The sequence below is a fragment of the Equus asinus genome, chromosome 21, assembly GCF_041296235.1.
Source record: "Equus asinus isolate D_3611 breed Donkey chromosome 21, EquAss-T2T_v2, whole genome shotgun sequence".
Taxonomy (NCBI): Eukaryota; Metazoa; Chordata; class Mammalia; order Perissodactyla; family Equidae; genus Equus; species Equus asinus.
The window spans coordinates 27,666,629-27,690,005 of NC_091810.1; the positions used below are offsets into that span (position 1 = coordinate 27,666,629).

The 23,377-nt window shown below is 38.1% G+C and overlaps 1 protein-coding gene across 5 annotated transcripts in view; it reads left to right on the top strand.

Annotated features, from left to right (window-relative positions):
* CNTN3 (contactin 3) overlaps positions 1 to 23,377 on the top strand; it is a 314,732-nt gene that overhangs the window by 63,974 nt on the left and 227,381 nt on the right. For all 5 annotated transcript variants that reach the window (XM_014851951.3, XM_014851952.3, XM_044754830.2 and 2 more), the window contains exon 2: positions 15,865 to 15,999. In XM_014851951.3, coding sequence (XP_014707437.2) covers positions 15,945 to 15,999 — 55 coding nt within the window. In that variant the 5' untranslated portion in view covers positions 15,865 to 15,944. The remainder of the gene's footprint in view (positions 1 to 15,864; positions 16,000 to 23,377) is intronic.

Genomic DNA, 23,377 nt, shown 5'->3' on the forward strand with positions numbered 1-23,377 from the left:
GTTCTACAAAATGAAATATGTCTTCAAATGTCCACATAGGGGTACCTTGTCTGGAGGGTCTAGAGAAGCAGGACTTTAGCAGAATCTGTGCTCTGGACAAACCAGGAATCAGAAAGTCCACTCCCAGAAACGTGTTTATCATAAGTGTATTCATCCAAGCAGAATTCTAGGTGCTGAAGAAGCAGCACTGGTATTCACAGTTGGACCTTTACCTCCAAATCTGCATGTAGCTTTTGGTAAATTCAGTTTCATTCCCCACGTAAGTCTAACTGTGTGGGGACATGAAACCACATTGATTACTGTTGTGTGAACTGAAATGTGTCAACTCTTAGTTGCACCTAAAAGACTTCATTAAAGTCTTCAAACTTTTTCTGCCAGTAGCTACAAATGCTTTCCTAATATCTCCCATGTGGCATGCATAGAACAAGTTACTATCAGTATGGCACACTGGGGTAGAGAGAGGAGGCTCCTTGTGGCCTCTGACAGCCTGTGTACATAGAGCAGAGGAAATCTCCAATATGGGAACAATCTTCAGGACCCTCTGAACTTAGATTGCAAAGTTTCGGATTTTTTTTTTGAGGAAGATTAGTCCTGAGCTAACATCTGCTGCCAATCCTCCTCTTTTTGCTGAGGAAAACTAGCCCTCAGCTAACGTCTGTGCCCATCTTCCTCTACTTTATATGTGGGATGCCTACCACAGCGTGACTTGACAAGCAGTGCATGTCTGCACCCGGGATCCAAACTGGTGAACCCCAAGCCACTGAAGTGGAACATGCGCACTTAACCACTGCACCACCAGGCTGGCCTCAAAGTTTTGGTTCTTAGACACGAATTCATTAGGAGATGAATGAGAACCATCTCATTGAACAAAATGGAATACTTTCTGCATAACAGAGATTTTTCTCCTTTGAAAAGTGGGTGAGATACATCCTCTCCCCCATTGTCGCATTTCCCTTAGTGAAAAGATAAAATAAAATTCTTTTAAAAATCTGTATTCCTGGGGCTGGCCCAGTGGAGTAGTGGTTAAATTTGAGTGCTCTGATTCAGCCTCCCAGGGTTTGCAGGTTTGGATCCCGGGATGGACCTACAACCGATCATCAAGCCATGCCGTGGCGCATCCCACATGCAAAATAGAGGAAGATTGGCATAGATGTTAGCTCAGCAACAATCTTCCTCATCAAAATAAAGTAAAATAAAAAATCTGTATTCCTGATTGGAAGAGATATTCAAGTCTTTCTAATATGCAGTGTTGTATGTTTCTCCAGCAGCAAGAGTGATCAATTATGCTTTTCAGAATTTTAGGTGGGAAAATGCATTTTGGTCAAAGGTTTTAAGATGGGTTGAATGTATGTCCGCTATGTCTGTAGACGTAGTTTTTGTTTGGTCAACACAAATGTTTTGAAGTAGTTTTAATTAGTTGCTTGCTAACGTTTGAAAACTGGGAGCTGTCATATAAAACTCTTCTGAAAAATCGGAGTGTCTGTCAGCCTTGGGCTCACATTGCACCGTGTGGACAGCCCCGAGGCTGAGTTAGATGGGCATGCACGCTCCTGTCCTCAGCCTTCGTCCCTCCTTATGGTTTTGTATCTATACATTCCAGGTTATAACATACAGTTAGTTTGAAGTCCCCCCACTCCCATTGTAGTTTATGGGCTTCATCTGAACCATTACTTATATCTATGAAAACAGATAGAGGCTTGTTGCATTGGGGGAGGGGACTGGGGTACTTTCCTCTCTGTCATCCTCAGCTGAAATTGATACAGTGGGTATAAATTCAAGCTGCCATCACAGTTTGCCTCAATTTAGATTTACACTTCTGTGTTGATAGAGTGGATGTTTTATTCACCTAGATACAGCCTCTAATAGGTGTGAATTCTAAGCATATAACTATTCATAGCCACAATTATCATTTCCAAAAGGTGTCAAAATCACCCCATTCATTGTGATAAAGCAACTTAAAAAACACAGTTAAGCGCAACAAATGTTTTAAAAAAAGGTTTAAGCAGTCCAAGAGCAGTTACTGTCTCTTTAAAATGAGTTAGAGACCTATGTTCAAGTTAGTACTTTGTTTAAATCTTTGATTTATCTCCAGTCAAGCTGCCTATTATATTTAATTTTTTGGAGTTATAGCAGTAACCATGCCATCTTGAAGACCAGGGAGTTGGCTCAGCATATAATCACAATCTTACTTCTTACAATAAACCAGTTGTGTACATACTTACTACCCCCATTTTGCAGATGTAAAATATGAGGGTAAAAGAGGTTTAAGTAATAACTCACTCAAGGTTATACAACCTTGTGTGGATGTGTATGTGTGTATACTTATATATTTATACCGCAGGTCATATATATGTACACATATACACACACACACAACACACATATATTTGTATACCGTGTTTAGCCACAGTTCATTCTGTCTCTCATGTATTTTAAAGTATTTTTTACCACCACTCAGTAAGAAATACTTCAGGGCTCAATATTTAATACATTACACTTCCATGATATCATTGTACAAACCAGTACGAACCCTTATTTAATTCAGTACCTTTTGATAGGTTCTATTCTGCTTTCCCATTTGCATCAGTACATACACACACACAAGCAAAAACCTATGGATAGCCCCCTAAATGGGATGTAATCTGAAGTTTGAAAGACATGGACTTAGATGCTAGATAGCGGGGAAGCCATTCCTGGTGGAGTGTGTGAGAGAGACTGGGAAGTAGAGAGACGTGTTCACATGAGGCCACCATACAAGGGGATTTGCCTTATGATAATTCATGGAGCCATCCTCTTGTATTCATGTTTTACCTGACAATAGGAAGATCTTTGTTTTACTTTACAAAAACAATAATTCTTTGAGATTTTCTATTAAAAAGTTGTACACCTAAGATTTCTGTATTTTAATGTATGCAAATTATACCCAAAATAACAAAAAAATAATAATCAAGTGGGAGAGTGGGAGGTGGGGTGAGTGGGGCTATAGGCAAAGCAAGAATGGGAGATTATTGATATTTGTTGGAGCTGGGTGATGGGTATGTGGGAGTTCATTATCCTATTCTTTTTACTGTGTGATTGAAATTTTTCGTAATACAAAGCTATTTTCTAAAAGTAGGGCCATCGCGCTCTTATATTCTGTTTTCCCACATGGCTCACAGTTGTATGGGAGCAGCGCACGCAAAGGATGAATTGTGGCCTTTTTTCTGTAAAGTTGTGAACAGTAACTAGCTAGGCTGGACAGAAGCTGGCTTTAGGGTCTTCTGATGCCAAACTGCTCGCAGGTTGGGTTTCTCACCTCGACACGATTGACATTTGGGGCAGATAATTCTTTGTCATGGGAGACTGTCCTGTGCATTATAAAATGTTTAGTGGCCCCCCGGCCTCTATGCTCTAGAAGCCACTAGGACATCCACACCCCTCCCATCCCCAATTGTGTCAACCAAAAACCTGCTCAGACATCAGCAAATGTCCACTGCGAGGCAAAATCATCCCCGGTTGAGAGCCACTGCCTTGGGCCACATTCTGCCCGTGTTTTCAGGGAAACCAACAATAGATGAGGCAGAATAACAGCAACTAGGGATAGACTTAGAAGTGCCAGACTCAGGCAGGATCGTGTGTGTGAAATTGGGCATGTCGGTTCACCTTCCACTGTCTTAGTTACCTTATCTGTAAAATGGGAAGGTGACGGTATCATCTCTGGGACATGCCCTACGTTTATATTTCTAAAGCACTTAGAATCTTGCCTGGCGCACATTAGGTACTTAGTATTTGCCTTTATTATCCACCTGGAATCCATTGTGCTGGAATTGTGGTTTAGACATCTAGGGGATAAAGGGATTCTCTGCAGTGCTGTACTAGTATCCTATTTAGTGATTCATGCTGCTAAATGTGTCTGAGTGCTTTGAGATGTTTACTTAGAATGTGCCGTCTACGTGTGCTGCCTGAGTAGTGTCAGATTTGGAAGAGGGAAACGTGGTACAGCGCGCTTGGTTTCTAATGCCCCTCAAAATGGAGTGACTCCATAAGAACAAACCATGGTTTCTAAATTAATTTACCTATGAAAATAAAAATACAACCACAGACAGACAGGACATGCTGAGCATCTGGACCCTGGCCAGGTATCTATGTTTCCGTGATCCTTTGGGGATGCTAATAAGGAGCCACAGAGACCAGCCTGAAATACTTCAGGAAGAGATGACTCCTTCCCAGAGCCCATCTTTTCTCGTTTACCTGTTGAACAGTAGGGAATCACTTCTTTTTCGCTGTCATCATTTACTTTTAATCTTGCTCATGTGATTTTGGCTGAGGCAGAATCATTACCGTGCAAGTTAACTCCAGGAAGATTCTCTCTTCTAGAAAAATAGATCTTTGCCTTCCTCCATTTTGAATTCTTCCCCTCAGTTTATAAATAATGCTCAAGAATTTTCCAACTTAAAAATATCCTTCATTGACTCTCTATCGACTCTCCACTCATCTCTAACCGCTCTCCCATCCCTCATTCTAAATTATTGAAAGAGTAGCTGATTCTCACTGATTCCACTTCCTCTCCCTCTATTCACACTTCTACCCACCACAATGTGGCTGATGCTTTTCAAGGACTCCACTCAAACTAAGTATGAGAACATCACCAAAGGCATTTTGAAGGCCTTAATTTATGGTTTCTTTCTCCCTCTCTCTCCTTCTTGTACTTTCTTGCTCTGATGCTCTATTTCTGCCTTTAAAAAAGTAGATTTAGTGAGGTAAGATTTACATACCACAAAATTCACTCATATTAGTGTACAATTCAAGAAATTTTGGTAAGTTATGGAGTTGTGCAACCATCATCGCAGCCCAATTTTAGAATACTTCCATTTCTCCTGCCCATTTGCAATCACTCTGTATACCCACCCCTGGTCCCAGGCAGTCTCTTTCTTTTGATGGTCTCCATCACTCCCTTGCAAAACTAAGTGCTCTGTGTGCACCCTTAGCTGTCATAACACAGTCCATCTGTGAGTTGCAGTGGGCTTCTCTCGATGTTCTTTTCTGTCTTCTTCAGGGAGTTCATCTTTTTCTGCTCACACTTTAAACATTGAGCTTTTTCACACTTCTCTCCCAGCCCAGTGCTTTCTAGATTTTCCCTGAGTCATTTCGCTGACTCCCAGGTATCCCCTACTGTACTAGATTTTGCTGATGTTAGGTCCCTCCCAGTAGCTGTCTCTTTCCTTCTCTCCTTAGGTAAGCCCTCCTTTTTCTTTAACAGTTTCGTCAGATGTGCCCTCTTCTACGATGTCCTATGGTGTCTCCCCATTTTCTAATCCTTGGTCTTTCTTCTTATCTTTGGCTGTGTGTTGGAGAGATGCAGCTCATGAGCTGGGAACCTAAGTCAACTTTGTTGTCTCTCTCTTTCCTCTTAGATTCTGAGGAGGAGTTCCTCTTCTGCTCCTGGATGAAAACCCAAATAGCCTTACCTGCTCTACTTTTGATAATGCTTAGATATTGGACATATTTCAATCAAAAAGTTGGGGCTGGCCTGGTGGTGCAGCGGTTAACTGCACACTTTCCACTTCGGAGGCCTGGGGTTCACCAGTTCGGATCCTGGGTGCGGACATGGCACCGCTTGGCAAGTCATGCTGTGGCAGGTGTCCCACGTATAAAGTAGAGGAAGATGGGCATGGATATTAGCTCAGGGCTGGTCGTCCTCAGCAAAACGTGGAGGATTGGCAGCAGATGGTAGCTCAGCGCTAATCTTCCTCGAAGAAAAAAAAAAATTAATATGCCCTGTGCTGTATCATATTTAGAACTTGATTTAAAGATAAAACTAGTCTTCCTCCCCAGGGTAAGCTGCTGCAGAGGGGGAAGTCTGCAGTCAGAGAAAGAAGGTTTTGACTTTTTTTTTCACCTAGCACGTCTACACTTCTTCCCCCTACTGGCTAATTCCAGTTCTCCTTAGTGTTTTGCAATGGAAGAGAAGACAGGGGCCTACAAGTTTTACTTGGTTGATTCCATTGTAGTGATTTAGGATCATGGCCCTTTGGACTTGCCAGGAGTGGACAACTGTTATTTTCTTTCGGTGGTCCTTTGATGGGTTCATTAGAGATCCCCAAACTTTGGGTACATTTCTGCTTCAGTTCTCTTAATGTAGTGATACACTCCCCCCTCAGCTAGTCACTTCCTCCTTTCTCCGCCACCAGAAGTCCAGAGATAGCCTAGCTTCCCTGTGGAAGTTCTCCTTCCCTGTTGGGTGGTTCTCCTGCGCTGGAGGTATGACAACCACATTCCCCCAGGTGCTCTCGGGTGTGTGTCTGGCTCACAGGAAACACTGTGCACTCTGTGCCCCTAATGTCTCTGAGGACCCATTTCCTTCATAAATTGCAGTCTTCTATTGTGCGTCAGCCTCCTCTTATGAGTGTTGTCATAGACCACTGAATCCCTCAAAATGCAACTCTCTCTGGTTTCCTTAAAGCGTAACCCCCAGGGAGTTAAAGGGACTACTGTCCTTACTTCCCTCAAGGGAGTGGAACTCACCAGAATTCTCTCCAAAGAGACCTTTCTCAAATCCTTTACTCAGTCTCCCAGCACCTCTGATGTGAGTGAGGGCTTCAGAGCAGGACAGATGGTTTTGCAGAATCTCCTTTGAAAATTTGCCGCTTGTTCTGTTCTGGCACCTCCTTTACCTTTGGGTTGTAATACCTGCTGTGTCTTGCTGACTCAAGGAACTTCACATTAACATCCTGTTACAGACCCCTCTCCTTCAGTCCAGAATCTTTTATTAAAATGTTTCTGGGTCAGTGTGCTGCTTGAGAGTGGGAGTGCCTTGAGGGCAAAGAAGATGATTTATTTGAAAATGTTCTCTCTGTGCCTGTACCTGACAAGCTGTAGGTACTCAGTGAACATGGGTTTTCTCAGCAAGATCACCTCCTTCATCCAAAATTACAAGGCAAGGAACAGAATGGCCTTGCCTAGTGTGCACAGCTAGAGCCCCCGTTGGAACTGCTTATGTCTCAGCCGAAAAGTCCTTTCTAGCACTTTTCAACCCCTTACCCATTTCTCCTTGATTCTCACAACAAAATTATTTACATATTTTTTACCTATTATCATGTTAGAAATGAAGTGGGATTTTTTTCTTTTTTAAAAATGGTTGCTCCTGTTTTAAGAAATCAATATGTGTACATTGCAGAAAATTTAAAATATATAAAGGAATGTAGAGTGAGAAGTATTTTCTCTTTCTAGTCCCTGTTCCTAAGTGCATGGTTCTCCCCAGAGACAACTGCTTCCTCCGTTTCTCCTGTATGCTTGCAAACTATTCTGTGCACTTATAAATGTATATAGGTGTATATTATTTGTCCCCATACAAAAGATCTCATACTTTTCACACACTATTTTGCACCTTATGTTTGTGGCTTAATGTGTCTTTGATACATCTTGATTTAATCCCGAATAGGGTTGCTACATTCTTCTTAGTTCATACCTACCATAGAGATGGTGCATTATCACAGTGTGTATGCTTGAAATCAAGAAGAAGAGTTGTTTATTTAAATAGTCCAGTCCTTTTCCTTTATAGAGGAAATTTAGTTTCTTAAAAATTTAATGAAATTTAATGCATTATGGGGCTGGTCCCCCTGGTGTAGTGGTTAAGTTCGCGCACTCCGCTTCTGTGGCCCGGGGTTCACTGGTTTGGATCCCAGATGCAGACCTACGCACTGCTTATCAAGCCATGCCGTTGCAGGCATCCCACATATAAAGTAGAGGAAGATGGGCATGAATGTTAGCTCGGGGCTAATCTTCCTCAAAAAAAAAAAAAAAGAAATTTAATGCATTATCACTTATGTAACTAGTTTCAATTGTCAATTATTAATACAAACCCTTAAAAATATAGAAAGTGTCAGGTTGTACTTAATGGTGCCCTAACTATCTGATTGTGTAAGCATTCCTTTTGATTCCTATTGTGTGGGAAAAAAAACTGGAAATACATAGCTTCTGTCTTCATTTCTCCTGGATAAATGTCATAACCCATCTGTATCTCTGTTTCTTTATCTGAAACATGAGAGTGGTAATAGAATGAGCCTCATGGATTGTGGTGAGTGTGAACTGGGTTAACCTAGGAAACTGCCTGGAAAATAACAAACACTCAATAAAAGGTAGTGATAATTATGTTACTATTCAGTTTCCTTCCTGATATTTTAGAAATTGTCTTTGTAGAACAACATTCACATCATATTTTTATTAAGCTATTTTAAAATTCTAAGTAAATATATGGTGGCAAGTAATGTTCTTATGCAGACTCATGAATGGTACTTTGCTCATCATCACCATGTCATGAGGTCTGTGGTAATTTCCCATTTCATAAGAAGGAAAGAAAACCCATGCACCCTTTATAATTATGGAAATTTGTCTTTGTTTATTTTGTTCCTTGTTTAATTTAGAAAATGTCAAGGATAAGAGTATATCACAGAATTTGCTTATCATTTAGTTTTCCTATCATCATTAAATGTGGTAAGACCCAAAAGTCTAAGTCCTTTATTTAGGGCCAAGGTCTTTTCAATGGAAACGTTAATTTAAAAAAAAATCCCAAAAGAGCACCTTAGGTCTGACCGCCTTGGAAAAACATCAGACAGTGCCAGTCTTTCTCAGAGCTGAAGATTCCATTAGAAAATCCTGCAACTTTATTGAAACTGAGACTTGCTCCAAAACAAAAGTCTTGTCCTGAGACATGCTACAAAGGTCGTTACTGGGTGTCAAGTCGAAGGAGTCAGCCCTGATTGGAGAGATGTGTGTAAAGCATTGTGCCCTGGAAATGGTCACGTGAGTTTCAGGCTTAATGTAAAGCAAGAAAATTGAAGTAACCCCTCTGTCAAGCGTACTTAAGAAATGTGGCCATTTTGTCTAGTATTTTGAAGCAGGAAATGGGTTGACATGAGTTGGTAGCTGTATCTTTTCCCTTCAGCTTGCACTTGGATGAAACTAGTGGAACCAACTGAAAAATGGATTTGTAATTTTCTTCTGACGCAGCATCAGTGAAAGTCTCCTTGAATTGAGGACAGAGAGATCTCTTTGAATTACCAGAGAAGATCTCTTTGAGTTGAGGGTGGAGTAAAAGAGGCTCTGAAATCAGTGTAAGGCATCTCAGAGTGTTCTGGCAATATTTTTCTATGGCTGACTCACCAACTGCAGTGTATGCAAAATGAAAGCTCTGATTCCCTTTGCTACTGCCGTATATGCACTGATTGCTTAAAGACCGAAAGAAAAAATTAACTGATGTCAGAGATGACATGATTTGCCATACCAAAAACAGCTGCATAATTTCAACTTCTTGTCAAGCTTTTCAACAGTAGTCTTCTCAGGAGCATTTTTTTTAACAGATTTTTTTCTTTCCAATCTGCATAATTTATATTTAATTCCATTTTGATAATGTTTTTGTTAGTTTATGTGTGAAAAAAGAAGCAAGAAATAAATCTCCAAATACACACACACACGTTTACATAGGTACACACATATGCATATGTAGATATTATGTCTGTATAAAAGATTATTTTTCAGTACAATAAAACAAATTTTGTACAAAGCCAAAGTTGGCTTATGTCCGTCTTTGTGTATTTGGAGTAGGGAGGTAGGTGGGTCTATAGATTTGGCTGAGTCTCAAAAAGGACCTTAACCTACAAAAAGTTGTGAATCACTGTTTTTTTGCAGATTGTAGTCTACTTGGAGAGAGGAGCTGCGGTCTAAATAACTATAATGGAAGGTGCTGAAAGTGCCTAGGGTCAAAGGAGGGAAGATAAAGTGCTATATGTGTCCACAGGAGCATGAGATGACTTCCTGCTGGCATTTGTGTTATTTGCTGATTGTGCTACTGTATACAGAGAACTACTGGTGCGAAGAGAACATCAAACTAGGCACATTATATTCTTCCCTCTCCTTGGCTGCTGAACACTTGTGAACTGTAGTGAGGATGTGTCTGGAGTTGTCAAAATCTTGGACTTGAAGCCCAGTGTTCATGTAAATTTCATCCCCTGCCAGGCGAGTTCTGGCAGGAAAGAGACAGGTTTAGTGTGCAGAGTGGATGAACCACATTTCTGGAAGATGTGCGCATTGTGAATGAATGAATGGTTATGATCGTGAGTGAAAACAAAGTGGGTATATGACGCTTATTTCTGATCTGGCAGGATGTGCAGTCTCATGAAGTCATTAAAGTCATTTATTGGTTGACTGCCATGGTGTTATGGTTGCCTACCCTGGAAATGAGTTAATGCAAGTTGTAGAAGACTCATAATACAACCCCCATAAGCATCAAACTTTTATTCATTAACAACTGAATATTTTGCTATACTGAAAATCTCTGATCGGCTCAAAAGTTTTTTTTCTTTTTTAGATGGGGGTTGGGAACAATGAATATTCATGAATAGAATTTGTTTCTCAGATATCGAAGTTAGAGGTGATGTCTTGTGGATGTGAGAAAGGTGTTGAGTACTCCTTCTAAACAAAATTGCTGTAGGGTTTGTCTCTGAAAAAGACAATGCTCGTTAGGTACTTGTTACTCTGATAGAAATGAGGCCAAGTCATTCTCACACCTAAACTTTCCACCATGCAAAGAAACTTAACTATGAGCATTTGCCAAGACTGATTCAAAGTTGCCTACACACATTTATTATTATAAAATACATGTCAATATTTCATGATCCGCAATCTTAGTAGCAATTTGGTAAAGTGTATCACAAAAGCCACAAATGGTCTCTTCTTTTAGAGCAACCAGGAACAACTATTTAGAGCATTTTTGGTTTTGAGTCCAAAGTCTAGCATCTTTTAGCTCTGCTGACATTAAGAATAGATGGTACAGTTGTCAATATGCACTAAATTTAGGGCTATTTAAAGACTGCCATGAGAAATGTGCTGTGAATATATTAAGCTTTAGCCCCCAGATACAAATGCCTATTAGCAGAGAAAATTCTGAAGGGTATCTATTTTTTCTTTGATTTGAAACATTCTTGTAAGTAGCAGAATATTCTTATTGTAGCAGATGACATTTTGATTTGTATTTGTTTTGCTTTAGTAGCTTCTTTTGTATTTATTTTAGCTTGGTGATTTCAGAAGTGGGACGAGCTTTTATATGTCACTTCTCTCCATGACAATACTTGGCAATGCTGAGAAGTCAGGTTGTGATTGTATTAATTACCTTCATTATTTATAAAGTCAATGCCCTACTTTGGCACTGATCAAAAATGAGGAGCATAATTTTTAAAAATAATATTTCTGAATGAAGTTTCTTTTTATCTTCAGACTTTACACTGTATATGTCTGTGTGTATGCACATATAAGAATATAAGAATATACATATTTCTTCTCTTAAATCAGATATTGTCTAGCCTTTGATTTCTATGAATTTGAAGGCAAGAATGAAATTGGTGTGTTGCAAAATTTGTTTTCATCTTTTTAAACTTGATGAAGATTATAATATGTCTGATTTGAGTGTTCATTGCAAATCTGATTATATCAACTCCTGGTTAAAATTACAATGACTTTTCAAAGGCCTTTACTGAGACTAATATTCTTAGCCGGGCATATAAGGTTGACACCCATTATACATCTGCAGTCTCATTTCAGACCACTCAACTTGGCCATCTGTATTCCATGTCATTAGTCTTCTTTCTGTTCTTGTGACAAGCTGTGAACCCTTAAGCCACAGGGCCTTTACGTATTCTATTCCTCATGCCGAGAAGTGATGGCCAAAATATTTAACCAGCAGTAGGGCATGGGCACTGACCGATCAGGAGTGACATGGGCTAGAGCAGGGTTCTGGAAGCCCACTGCTGAGCCGGGCATTGACCCTTTATGTGGTGGATCTGGGGAGGTGGAGTAGGGTTCTAGGGTAGCCTGGGAGATGAGGTGGTGATGATAGGAGAGGGTCCAGACAGTGGTACTCACCAGACTATTTACCATACTCTAGGCCATACTAAGTCTTTGTCTATATCTGGAAAATTTCTTCCTTGCCTCAACGTGCAACACATCCACACATCTGATTATAGCAGCTCTTCTTTTCTTCCTTGATAACTCCACGTTCTCAGAAGAGCTTTCCCTGACCTTCCTGATGAGTTCTCTTCTCATTGAGGCTTTCATAGAAACTTCTACCCCTTCATTATACCTTTCACAGTGGCCAAGTTACAAATAGTTTGTAATTATTTGAATCATATGACTTCCACTAGTTTGTATCCTCCATGAGGGCAGGGATCATGAGTTATCTTTATACTTTTTAAATGTAACATATGCATGTTACCTTGGGGATGCTTTGTTGGGAAGATAACTTTTTGTTTATCTTTTTAATGCCTTCTTATACATTTTCCTGAAATAATTTTCAAATGGCGTGAAGTATTCTTTCATTCCAGTAGAAATGCTTCTCACTCACTTGATGTCCATATAAAAATTTAATCTCTCGCGATGACTTATTGATTCTTCTTCAAGCTCAAGAAGAAACATTATTTTAAAGCCTAGTATGTACAAGGGTTTTTAGGACATTGGAGCAGCCAGTGATGGATAAGAACTGGCCGACCTGCAGAGATGTGTCAGTCTAGTAATTTTCTCCTTATCCTATTTATAAGCGTTTATAGCATTCTTCCTTGCCTCAGCCTGCAACACAGGTTTCTCCATTGCAGTACTGGAACATAGACCATATCTTTTGTTCTCTGTATGACATTGAGCAAAGCTTCACATATTTATTTAGGTACTTTTTGAATTTAGGTATAATTGACACATAACATTATATTAGTTTCAGGTGTACAACATAATAGTTTAGTATTTGTATATATTGGGAAATGATCACCACAGTAAGTCTAATTAACATCTGTCACCATATATAGTTAAAATTTTTTTTTCATGTGACGAGAACTTTTAAGATCTACTCTCTAAGCAACTTTCAGATATGCAGTACAGTATTATTAACCATGGTCACCATGTTGTACATTACATCCCCACACTTTTAACTGGAAATCTGTACCTTTTGATCTCCCTGACTTTGCCCATCCCTACCTTAAGAAAAAGTACCTAAACATATTTAGGTAACTTTTCTTTTTTTTTAAGATTTTATTTTTCCTTTTTCTCCCAAAGCCCCCCAGTACATAGTTGTGTATTTTTAGTTGTGGGTCCTTCTAGTTGTGGCATGTGGGACACTGCCTCAGCAGGCTTAACGCGTGGTGCCATGTCCGCGCCCAGGATTCAAACTGGCGAAACCCTGGGCCGCTGAAGCAGAGCACACGAACTTAACCACTCGGCCACAGGGCTGGGCCATAGGTAACATTTTAATAATGATAATAATGGCGATGATGATGTTACTACCGTATCCTTTGCTAAAGCTTGTCCTTTTTTTCCTTAAAATCCCAACTACTTATTCTTTTTAAGTCTGTTACTTTGTTATTACCAAATTCTTTCTAGGTTAAATGTAGTGTATAAACTGGAAAAGCTTAACTCCTGAAGGGAGGAAATACCAGTTCAATCAATATTTTACTCCTCAAGCCTTTCCAGTGGTCGAGACTTACCCATTGTCCCCAGACTTTAATATACTTTGCACTCACTCCCCTACTTCTCATGATTCTTTGACACATCATGTGTCTTATTATTGCATTTTATGTTCCCATGCCTTTTATGACCAATTGCCATTGTATTTTATTTGAAAGTTTAAAAAAAAATTTCTAGCTTTTCTACTTTATATGTGTATCTGTGTGTGTGTGTGTGTGACACCCTTCTCTTGATTTCAGGACTACAGTTTCTTCACAGGTATAATTAGAGGATGTTACAGTGTTTATAGCTGTCAGTTATAAATTAAATATAATCTAGAATGATTTCAGTTATCATTCAGGTTAGTAGTTGAAAATAATTATTGACACAAAATGTGTCACTGTTTGAGCAGAAATAAAGGCAGGCAGTCTAGGTATCTGAAGGCCTTCGGTCTAAGTAGGGGAAATCAGCCACTGGAAAGGTTTGAGAAATATAATGATTGATTGAGGGAGAATGTGTGCCTCTCCCTTGCATACTTAAATCATTCAATAATTTTGGCCATCAGTCTCCTGGGACCTGATGCTATTGAAAATAGCTTCAAAAATTCTCAGTTTCCTATCCCTAGTGTAGCAGTCACTATGTGTGCCCCGCTCATATCCTCTTGCCTTTATCACTTCAGTGGACACACCACTTCCAGTTGCCACAATATGCATTTCTTTACCTAAAGGCATTTTTTGGCTTCTGCAGTCATTTTACTGCCCCGATGAGAGGCTGGGCATGTTGGGTCATTAATAGTCCCCAAGAATAGGCTCCAAAAATGACTAATGGAGTTGGTATATAAATACCCCAGCCTCCTTGCCTCTGGCAAAAGATAGCTCTGGGCAACTCAAGGATAATTCTTGGATGACTCTGAGGTACAGGTTCTACACATGTTGCATTTCCACTGAAAATAAGCTCTAGTCACACTCTTGGGTTGGTGGTTTTATATCTTACCTTTTGTTAGCTGCCTTCCTTTCCCTGTCTTACTTCCCCATGCCCTCGCTGTTTTTTGTCCTTTACCTCCCAAGTAAACTGTTTGCACTTGAATTCATTTTGCAGTGGTTGCATTACGGGGAACCCAAACAAGTACACGTGCAATTTGTAGCAATGAGAAGAGTGAGAGATCGTCACAGATCCCATGATGGTGTAAGGTGCTAACCTGCAGTTCTTAGAACAGTAGTTCTCAATGGCATTTTCACCTGTTCCAGATTCCCATGGGCCAATTCCGAGTTATGCCTAAATCCTGGCATTCTAGCTACAATTCCACGTCTTGCCTCCCATCCATGAATATATGTTAGATTGCAAGTGAACAAGAACAACGTTATTATAGGAATGACTGATTTAATGTCTTATTTTAAGTACATAACTTGCAAGTTGTCGTATTTTAATTCTTGACATTATTATTATTTGGGACACACTTCATTCTGATTGAATACATCAGACAACAGGATCCCATGGTTAAGAGCCACAGTCTTAAGAAAGCTGAGATTTCTCTCCTTTGCTCAGCAACAACTAATACAGCCCAATCAGTAGCAGCTGCTGAATGAGTTGCACACCTTCTCTGCTAAAATGGCTGAGTTAACATCATTCATTACCCCTGTGTGAAACCAGCTGAGTTTCAGCAATCGAGAAAAGATTCTCTGATTTTAGGTGTGTATATCTAGCCTACTTGATCATTAACCTTGCAATTTTGTTTCAAATTGCCACTGAAAATAACACAAGATATTCACATAATTATTTCCTCTCAACCAGCACATTCAAGTTTATGAAAATTCAGGAAAACAAAAAATAGTTTCATTTGCAAGATTCTCAGATTGAACAGTTTTCACTATTAGCAACTTTGGTCTGTTTTATGAAGCATACATAATTGGGGGCTTTCTGAAGTTAGCACTGAAAAAAGTAGGATTAAGATGAACAGTGATATTGCTCTTTATAATTTATATGCCCTATGAGGGATTCAGAAACTACAAAAAGCAGTTCTTCAAGATATCTGCTTATTTGACTCTTAGTTTTAGCAAAATGTTGTCATTAGAGAAAATGAGAAAAGTTAGAATTTCAGGATAATACTTTATTTGTTGTAATTATTATCCAGCAAAAGTTTTAATATTTAATATATTAATATTTACCATTTCAGTATTGTTGAACATTTCTAATTCTATGAAGAAGCTTCCATTGTATATCAGGTATATAAAGTGATTTTTAGGTATTTACATTCCATATATTTTCTCTTTTGTGTCAGAAAAGATTCATTTCATTTGAGGATTTTGAGCGTCTGTGAATGATACAGTTTTATGAAAAGAAGAAAATCTGTTTTTTTAAAGCAATTCATTTTTTCAAGTCTAACTTCTTTGTACATATATTTTACAGATTAAAGGATTTACCTGAAGACAAAGCATTCTATTCATCAGAGACTGGACAAGAGTTACTCTTGCTTTTGGCAATTAAAGATGATGTTGTCATGGAAACAGTTGATCCTGCTTTCATTCATTGGCTGCCTAGGAGGTAACCATAAGCTGTATTTTCTAACTTGGGGTCAGAACTCTATTCAAGTCATATGTTAAATAATTTTTAAATGTTGAAATAGTACTCCAGCAGTAGCAAAGAAAAACAAACCTTTTTTTCCCCAGAAAGAAAATTCTAATTCTCTCTTCTGATAACTGGATTCTCATTTCATCTCTTTGTAAGCCATTTTATTTCCATAGCAAACATAATGACACCTAATATTACAGATCTGTTGTAGTATTATGACTATAACAATCATTTAGAATTTGAAAATGTTGATTCATGACTTTTGTTTCTAAAAGGAGCTCAAAGTTGTAACTCTACGAGGGAGAATATAAATTTTAAAGAATGCTGGTATTTTCATATCTAATTTTAAAAATGATACTATTTTTCTTTGAACAAATAAGTTAGTTAAGAGACCTCAATGAAGGTAGGCTATTTTCCTTTTTAATTTTGGAAAATTTGAAATTTAAAATTTGAAGAATGAGAAAGGAACAATTCTCATATATTCACTATACAAAAGCAACTGTTAAAAATCCTTTGATGTATTTCCTTTTTCTTTGTTTTATTTTGTTTTCTGGAGTAGATGAATAAGAGAAAGATTTTTAAAAATGAAATTGTATATATACAACAATTAGTTTTGGGGTTTATTTTATTTTATTGTCTTCCTTTTTTTATTATAAAAATTTTTTTTATTATAAAAATCCAGCACCTAAAAAGGTGAAAGAATAGTACAAAAAATACCCACATATGCACTATTTAGATTTAGTTATTGTACCATTTTTGTTTATTTTTACTATCTATATACATATGTCCGTATGTTTTTTTCCATTGATTGATTGATTGATTGCTTGGCTAACCCATTTGAAAGTAAGTTACAGAAGTCATCACCTCTCACTCCTAAACAATTCAGCCCCCATCACCTGAGAAGACCAGTTTTCTACATAAACACAATTCCTTTATGATACCGAAGGAAACTAATTTAAAAAAGTAGCCTATCGTGTTTCTTTTCTAAGAGGAGGAAATTGGTGTGGCATGAGACCAAATGCACTGTCAGATAAAACACAGGTTACTTGAAGACATGCGTATATTGGAATCGATTTCTGACCCCCTTTATGTCAAACTTCAAATATTTAAACAGTAATATGTGGCAAAAAATCTATAATCAATAATAGGTTATTAATTAAAACCTCCAACTTTCAAAATAAAGTTGTTTTTTTAACAAAGTTTCCCGTGATGTCCCAATTTTGTTCTAAAACATTTTCTTTGCTACTCATCTAAGGAAGAAAGAGTAATGATTTACAAATTCTGCCGTTTCAAATGGTCTCTGGAGAAATACCAGTACAGATATCAAAACTAAAATATTCTTTTTCTTGGATTCTTTTTTTTCTTTACAAGTTTTCAAATTTGAGTTCTGCTGTAGTAGAAGGGACAAAATGAAAGGAAATATACCATAACAATATTGTTGTTCACGATATCAACTTTTATGCAAGTAACCTTGAAATTTTACAATTAATTGAAAAGAAGATATACTCCGCAAGTGGAAGTGTAGCTGAAGAAAATGAGATGATTTTTTCAAATGGTTAACATTTTAAGTTGTAAATTTAAACCATGTGCAAATTGTATTGATTGTATTTCAGCATTTTTGAGAAATATTTTATATATTTATGAACAAATTTACAGAAAAAATGTCCGTTTGATTAAAATATTAAGACCTAATAAACAAATTTAAAGATTAAACTTGATTTTTTTGATATGTTGATAAAAAAGCTTTAAGGGCTTGTAAGGGAGAATTGGATTAATTGGTTATGATAAATTATATGTAGGGTATTACTTAGAGAATTGGTAATCTTTATAATATATGGAAAATAATTTGGCTCTTACCAGTTTTTCTAAAGAGTATTGATTTCATGCAGTACTTTATATTCTGAATGTTGGTACTCCGTTTGAATTTATGAAAAATTTATGTTAAAAGGCAAGCTTGTGAGTGTGATATTCTATTACCCAATGTTGGTCCATTTTTTGTGTATTAAAGTTATAAATCTGTTCCTGATATAGGGAAATTTCATAATGAATGGCAAGTAAAAACGTATTGCGTAAAATCACTTAGAGTAGTGTTTAGCTAAAGATATAAACTCAATGCAGCAAATGCTTGCTAATTTCTGTTTTCTGTCTTTTCACATTTCAGCTTTCGTTATCCATCATTTTGTGCATGTTTTTCTTCTGTTTTCTTCTGTTGTTTTGCTGGTGATTTCTTCCTGCAACAAAGAGGCAAATAGGAATTTCTGGCCAAGAACTTTTTCTAAGATGAACTTGGCTGTATTTTCCCTCAAAAATGCTAGGTTTCGTTCATTCTTAAGTAAATATCTACGAAGCATCTATTGTGTGCCGCACATTGTGTTCAGTGAAGAAGATGGACAGAGACCTCTGTCACTGTGGGGTTTACGTTCTCTTACATTAGGATAGAGATTGACATTGAGTTAGAAGATGATAGTGCTATGAGGGAAAAACCAAGCAGAATAGGATGAGAGTGTGGGGGGTTGGAATGTGAGTCGCCACGTTAAATAAGGGCATTGTGTCAGTCCTCAATGAGAAGATGACATTTGAGCAAAGACTTAGAGGTAAATGAGTTGTCCTTGTGGATATTTAGGGAAGAGAGCTCCAGGCAGAGTCAACAGTCCATAATAAAGGTTCTAATATATGACATGCTGGTGTTCTAGACACAGCAAGAAAGCTAACATGATTGGCCCAGGAGTAGTTATGGAGAGAAATAGTAGATGAGAGAGAGCCAAAAGGTAATGTGGAGATGGATACAGCAGAGAATGAAAGACCTTGTTAATCACTGAAAATATTTAGAGCTTTTACTCTGAATGCCCTCAGGAGCCATGGTATGGTTTGAGCAGAGAAGTGATATGTTCTGACTTATTTTTTAAAAGGATCTCGCCGGATGCTGTGTTGCAGATTGATTGTAGAGGGACAGGGGAGCAAGTCAAGGCACCAATTAGAAGTTAATGCAGGGATCAGGCAAGGGATGATGGTGGCTGACTCCAGGGTGGCAGCGGAGTTGACCATCAAATTTAGATCTGTTTTGAAGGTAGAATCATAAGGATTTGTGGATGGAATGTATGTGGGGTATGAGAGAAAAGGAATGGTCGAGGATGACTTCAAGGCTCCATGTCACCTTGAGTCTAGAGCACATTACCTCTGTCCACGTTAAGAGGTGTGCCTCCTGGGTGACATGAAGACCCAGCACAAACAGGGATGCGAGTTGTCTAAACTTGAGGTCACTACCAAATAATGGGTAAAAAAAAATATCAATTTAGTGGATCATGACCAGTAATTTTTATTAGAATAAATTAATTAGAATTTAAAAAATGATGAAGTAGAATACATTAGCACACACTGCTCACTTAGTAAATATTGTCTGCTGGGCACTTCTAGGAATTTGGGATATGACATGAACAAAATGGACAGTATGCCAGCCCTCATGGAACTGTTGTTTTACTATATGTGTATTGACTCCTCATGTTACATATATTTCTTACTGAGTTGAGCTGCTCTCAGAAAAGTTTAAGAACCGGAGACCTGGATGGAAAACACAGATGGAGATGAGAACCCTCCAGCATTCCGAGAAGAAGCCAGAAAAGGAAGGAACTCTTAGATGAGGAAAACAATAGTAATGACAGCAAAATTAGGAATACTAACCTTATTAATGAATGAGAGCCCACTCACTGCATGCCAGGCACTGTGCAGCTGCCTTGCTTAGCTCATGTAATCTGCAAAAACACAGTGAGTCACCATCTATTTGTTAGTGCAGGAACTTAACCACTCGGCCACCACGGGGCCAGCCCCTCTTTATGATTTTAATGTGAATAACTTTCTGGGTTAGTCTTTCATCCAAATAGTGATTAAAGAAAGCTTTGAAAGCAAAATAAGCTTTTCAAGTTCCCCCTGAAATAATGGAGGAATATTTTTCAATTGGTTTCAATACCACCATCCTTGTAATTATTGAGAAAATGACTTTGTGGCATTAATGTGTCACTTCAAGTAAACTGTTGCCATGAACTCAAATGACTGTCATTTATTCTGTGGTATTTGTGTGCAGTATAATATGATTCAATAGCATAGATACTGGTGAAATGGAGATGTCACTGATCTCTGCTTATAAATCTTGACATCCTCTATGTTTTTACCGATAAACTTATTTCAAATCATCCCCTCAATTGTAGCACCCTAAATCTAGAATTGCTTTTCATGTATCCCATTTAAATCTTGACAGTTTATTAGAGTATGCATGTGAAAATCGGGGGAAAACAAGCAAGCATTGTTGGTGTATTTTGTTTGTATAACCTTGATCATTGACAGCTCCACATATTGGATTTCTGTAAGCCTTATGGTGACTAAGGAGGTGTTTGGGGGACTTAAAAATAATGTGTATTGGAAATACTATTAGAGTTATACAAACACGTAAAGTTAAATAGTTTTATTTAGCTCTTAAAGTAGCCATTGTCTCGAAAGTATCTGTTTATTAGTTCGCTGACTCCTGCAAATAAAGTGTTCATTGAAACCAATTTAATTGACTATTGCTTAAGTGTTCAGCTGACTTAAAGTACTCATCACATGAAAGTGTTTGGAAGTACCCCTGTGCATATTATGTCTTTCCATGAATTGTATTAGAGCTTAATGGATTGGATTCACGCTACGTAAGGGTGCAGTCTTAAGCATTAACTCATGACTAGTGGTGAACTTTGAGAATAAGATAAACACACACACATACATATGCATGCATGCGTTTATACTAGTCACAACAAAAGGAATCTTGATTCTGGTCAGTAAAACATATCTTACAAATATGCCTGTAAGTGAAGAAAAGACAGTGTTTATGCTGTGTTAGAGAGTGCCCCTAAATTATACTCCTTATCATTCTCTCCTACCTTACCCCATCCCTGTTCCCACTTCCAGGACACCTTTCCATAGGCAGCTTATGTCTTTATCTCTCACTTAAAGTTTATCTCTTTGAAGATCCATTCAGCAGGCATCTACTGTGTGGTTTGTGTAAGGCATTATGATAAGGGGTATAGAGGAATCCACGATGGGTGAAAATCAGGTTGCTGTCGGTCTAGGAAGGAAAGAAAGCACACGTAAGCAACGAGAGGAGAAAAATGTTAAGATTTCAGATCCTATTTAAGAAAAATACAAAAAAGACTGACATGGAAGTTCTAAGAAAAGAGAACTTAGAGAAATGAAGATAGAAAAATATTCATGCAGAAAACAACATTTGAGCTGGATCTTAAAATAATAATTGTAGTCAACGTGTATTGAGTGCTTGCTTTGAACCAACCACTGAGCTAAGGGCCTTGCCTGAATTATATCATCTAATTCCTTTGGCAATTTTCTGAGCCTTCATTATTGTTATTCTTATTTTACAAATGAGGGCCTGAGGCTCTGACAAGTTAAGAAATTTCCTAAAATTCATGTAGCTAATAAGGATTTGAGCTAGAATTCAGAAATAAATCCATAAGATAGCCTTACTCCACAGCCCTTGGACATAATCTTAAGAGACGGAGCAATGTCTTACTCTGCTCAGACTGCTGTAAAAGAGTACCATAGACTGGCGGCTTAAACAACGGACACCTCTTTCTCATAATTTTGGAGACTGGGAGGTCCAAGGTCAAGATGCTGGCTGATTTCATTCCTGGTGAGAACATTCTTCATGGTTTGCAGAAGGCTGGCTTCTTGCTGTGTCTTCATGTGGTGGGGAGAGAGCAAGCTCTCTGATCTCCTCTTGTAAGGTCACTAATCCCATTGTGAGGACCCCACCCTCATGATTTCATTTAAGCCTAATTACCTCCCAGAGGCTCCACCTCCTAATACTATCACATTGCGAGATAGGGCTTCAACATATGAATTTTTATTGGGGCCGGAGAGGACACAAATATTCAGTCCGTAACAGGCAGGAAAGATCATTTAGTTTAGAGAAAGATATAATATAGAGTTCGCTCCTACTCCTGTATGGCAAGTATGGAGTAGCTTTGATAATGACAGGTAATATATACTGAAACTTTATCGCATGTCAACTCAACCTTAAGCAATTTGTGTTAATTTATTTAATTTTCACAATGACTCTATTGGATAGGTATTATCATTACTTTACATGAGGAAACTGAGGTACAAAGAGATTTGTACCTTACTTAAGTCACGTGCAATTAGTAAGTGGAACCAGATTTCAAACCCAGCCTGTATTTCTCTTGATCTGCTCTGTCCAATATGCTAGCTATTTGCACAGGCTATTGAGCATTTGAAGTGTGGCTAATTCAACTTGAGATTTGTTATAAGTGTAAAATACAAAGTGAATTTCAAAGACGTATTGTGAAAAAGGTCAGAATATGTCCCATTAATAATTATATTGATTGCATATTGAAATGATAATATTTTGACATATTGGATTGTATACAATTTATGATTAAAATTAATTTCACTTGTTTCACTTTTCCTTTTTATTAGTACAGAATGTAATCTTATAGGTGTGTCATGTATCATATGCCTTTTTTTTTGGTGAAAACATTATAGTTCTACTCTCTTAGCAAATTTCAATTATATAATCCAATGTTATCAACTGTTATTATATTTCCATTGGAAATTACAGGTATAGACTCTATGCTCTTAGTACACTTGAAGGAAAGTGTTGGAGAGAAGGTTAGAAAAAAAAAAAAAAGTGGGGCCTACAGATTGTTAAGCAAGGAATGTTAGTATCTTAGCTTTGCTGTAAGACCATAGCCCCAACAGGATGTTTGTAAGATAAATTAGAAGGAAGAAAAACTAAAAGAAGACCTGCTTGGGGGTTAGTGTAACATATCCAGTGAGGGATAACTTATGCCCAAACTAGGGCAGTTGAAGTCAAAAAGATAAGATTGGAAATAAGAGAAATTAGAGAGTCAGAATTGAAAGGATATGACAAACAATTGGGTGATTGTGCCTAGTAAGGAAGAAAAGATGGTTGAACGGGACTTGTCAGGTTTTGAAATTGAGTGGGAAGATAGTGAGGCAATTAACAGAAATAAGAAACACAGAAGGAGGGAGGGATTTGGGTGTGTTCTGGGCATACTGAATTTTGAGCTGCTTGAAGACTACCTAGGTGGTATTGGTGTGAGCTGCAAGTCTGTTGAGACCAGAAGATTAGAAGCCAGTGTGTGTGTCTGGGAGGGGGTGGGGTATCACTCCAGGAGATCAAGATGGGGAGGTGCTTTCCTACTGATAGCAACTGATAAGAGTGTTTAAGGATGATGTATGGAGAGTTCAATGAAAGGAGGCAGATCAGAACCCAGGCGTGGGGAGTGACAGGTAAAGACAGAGCAGAGATGTGGAAGGATGTCTGAGT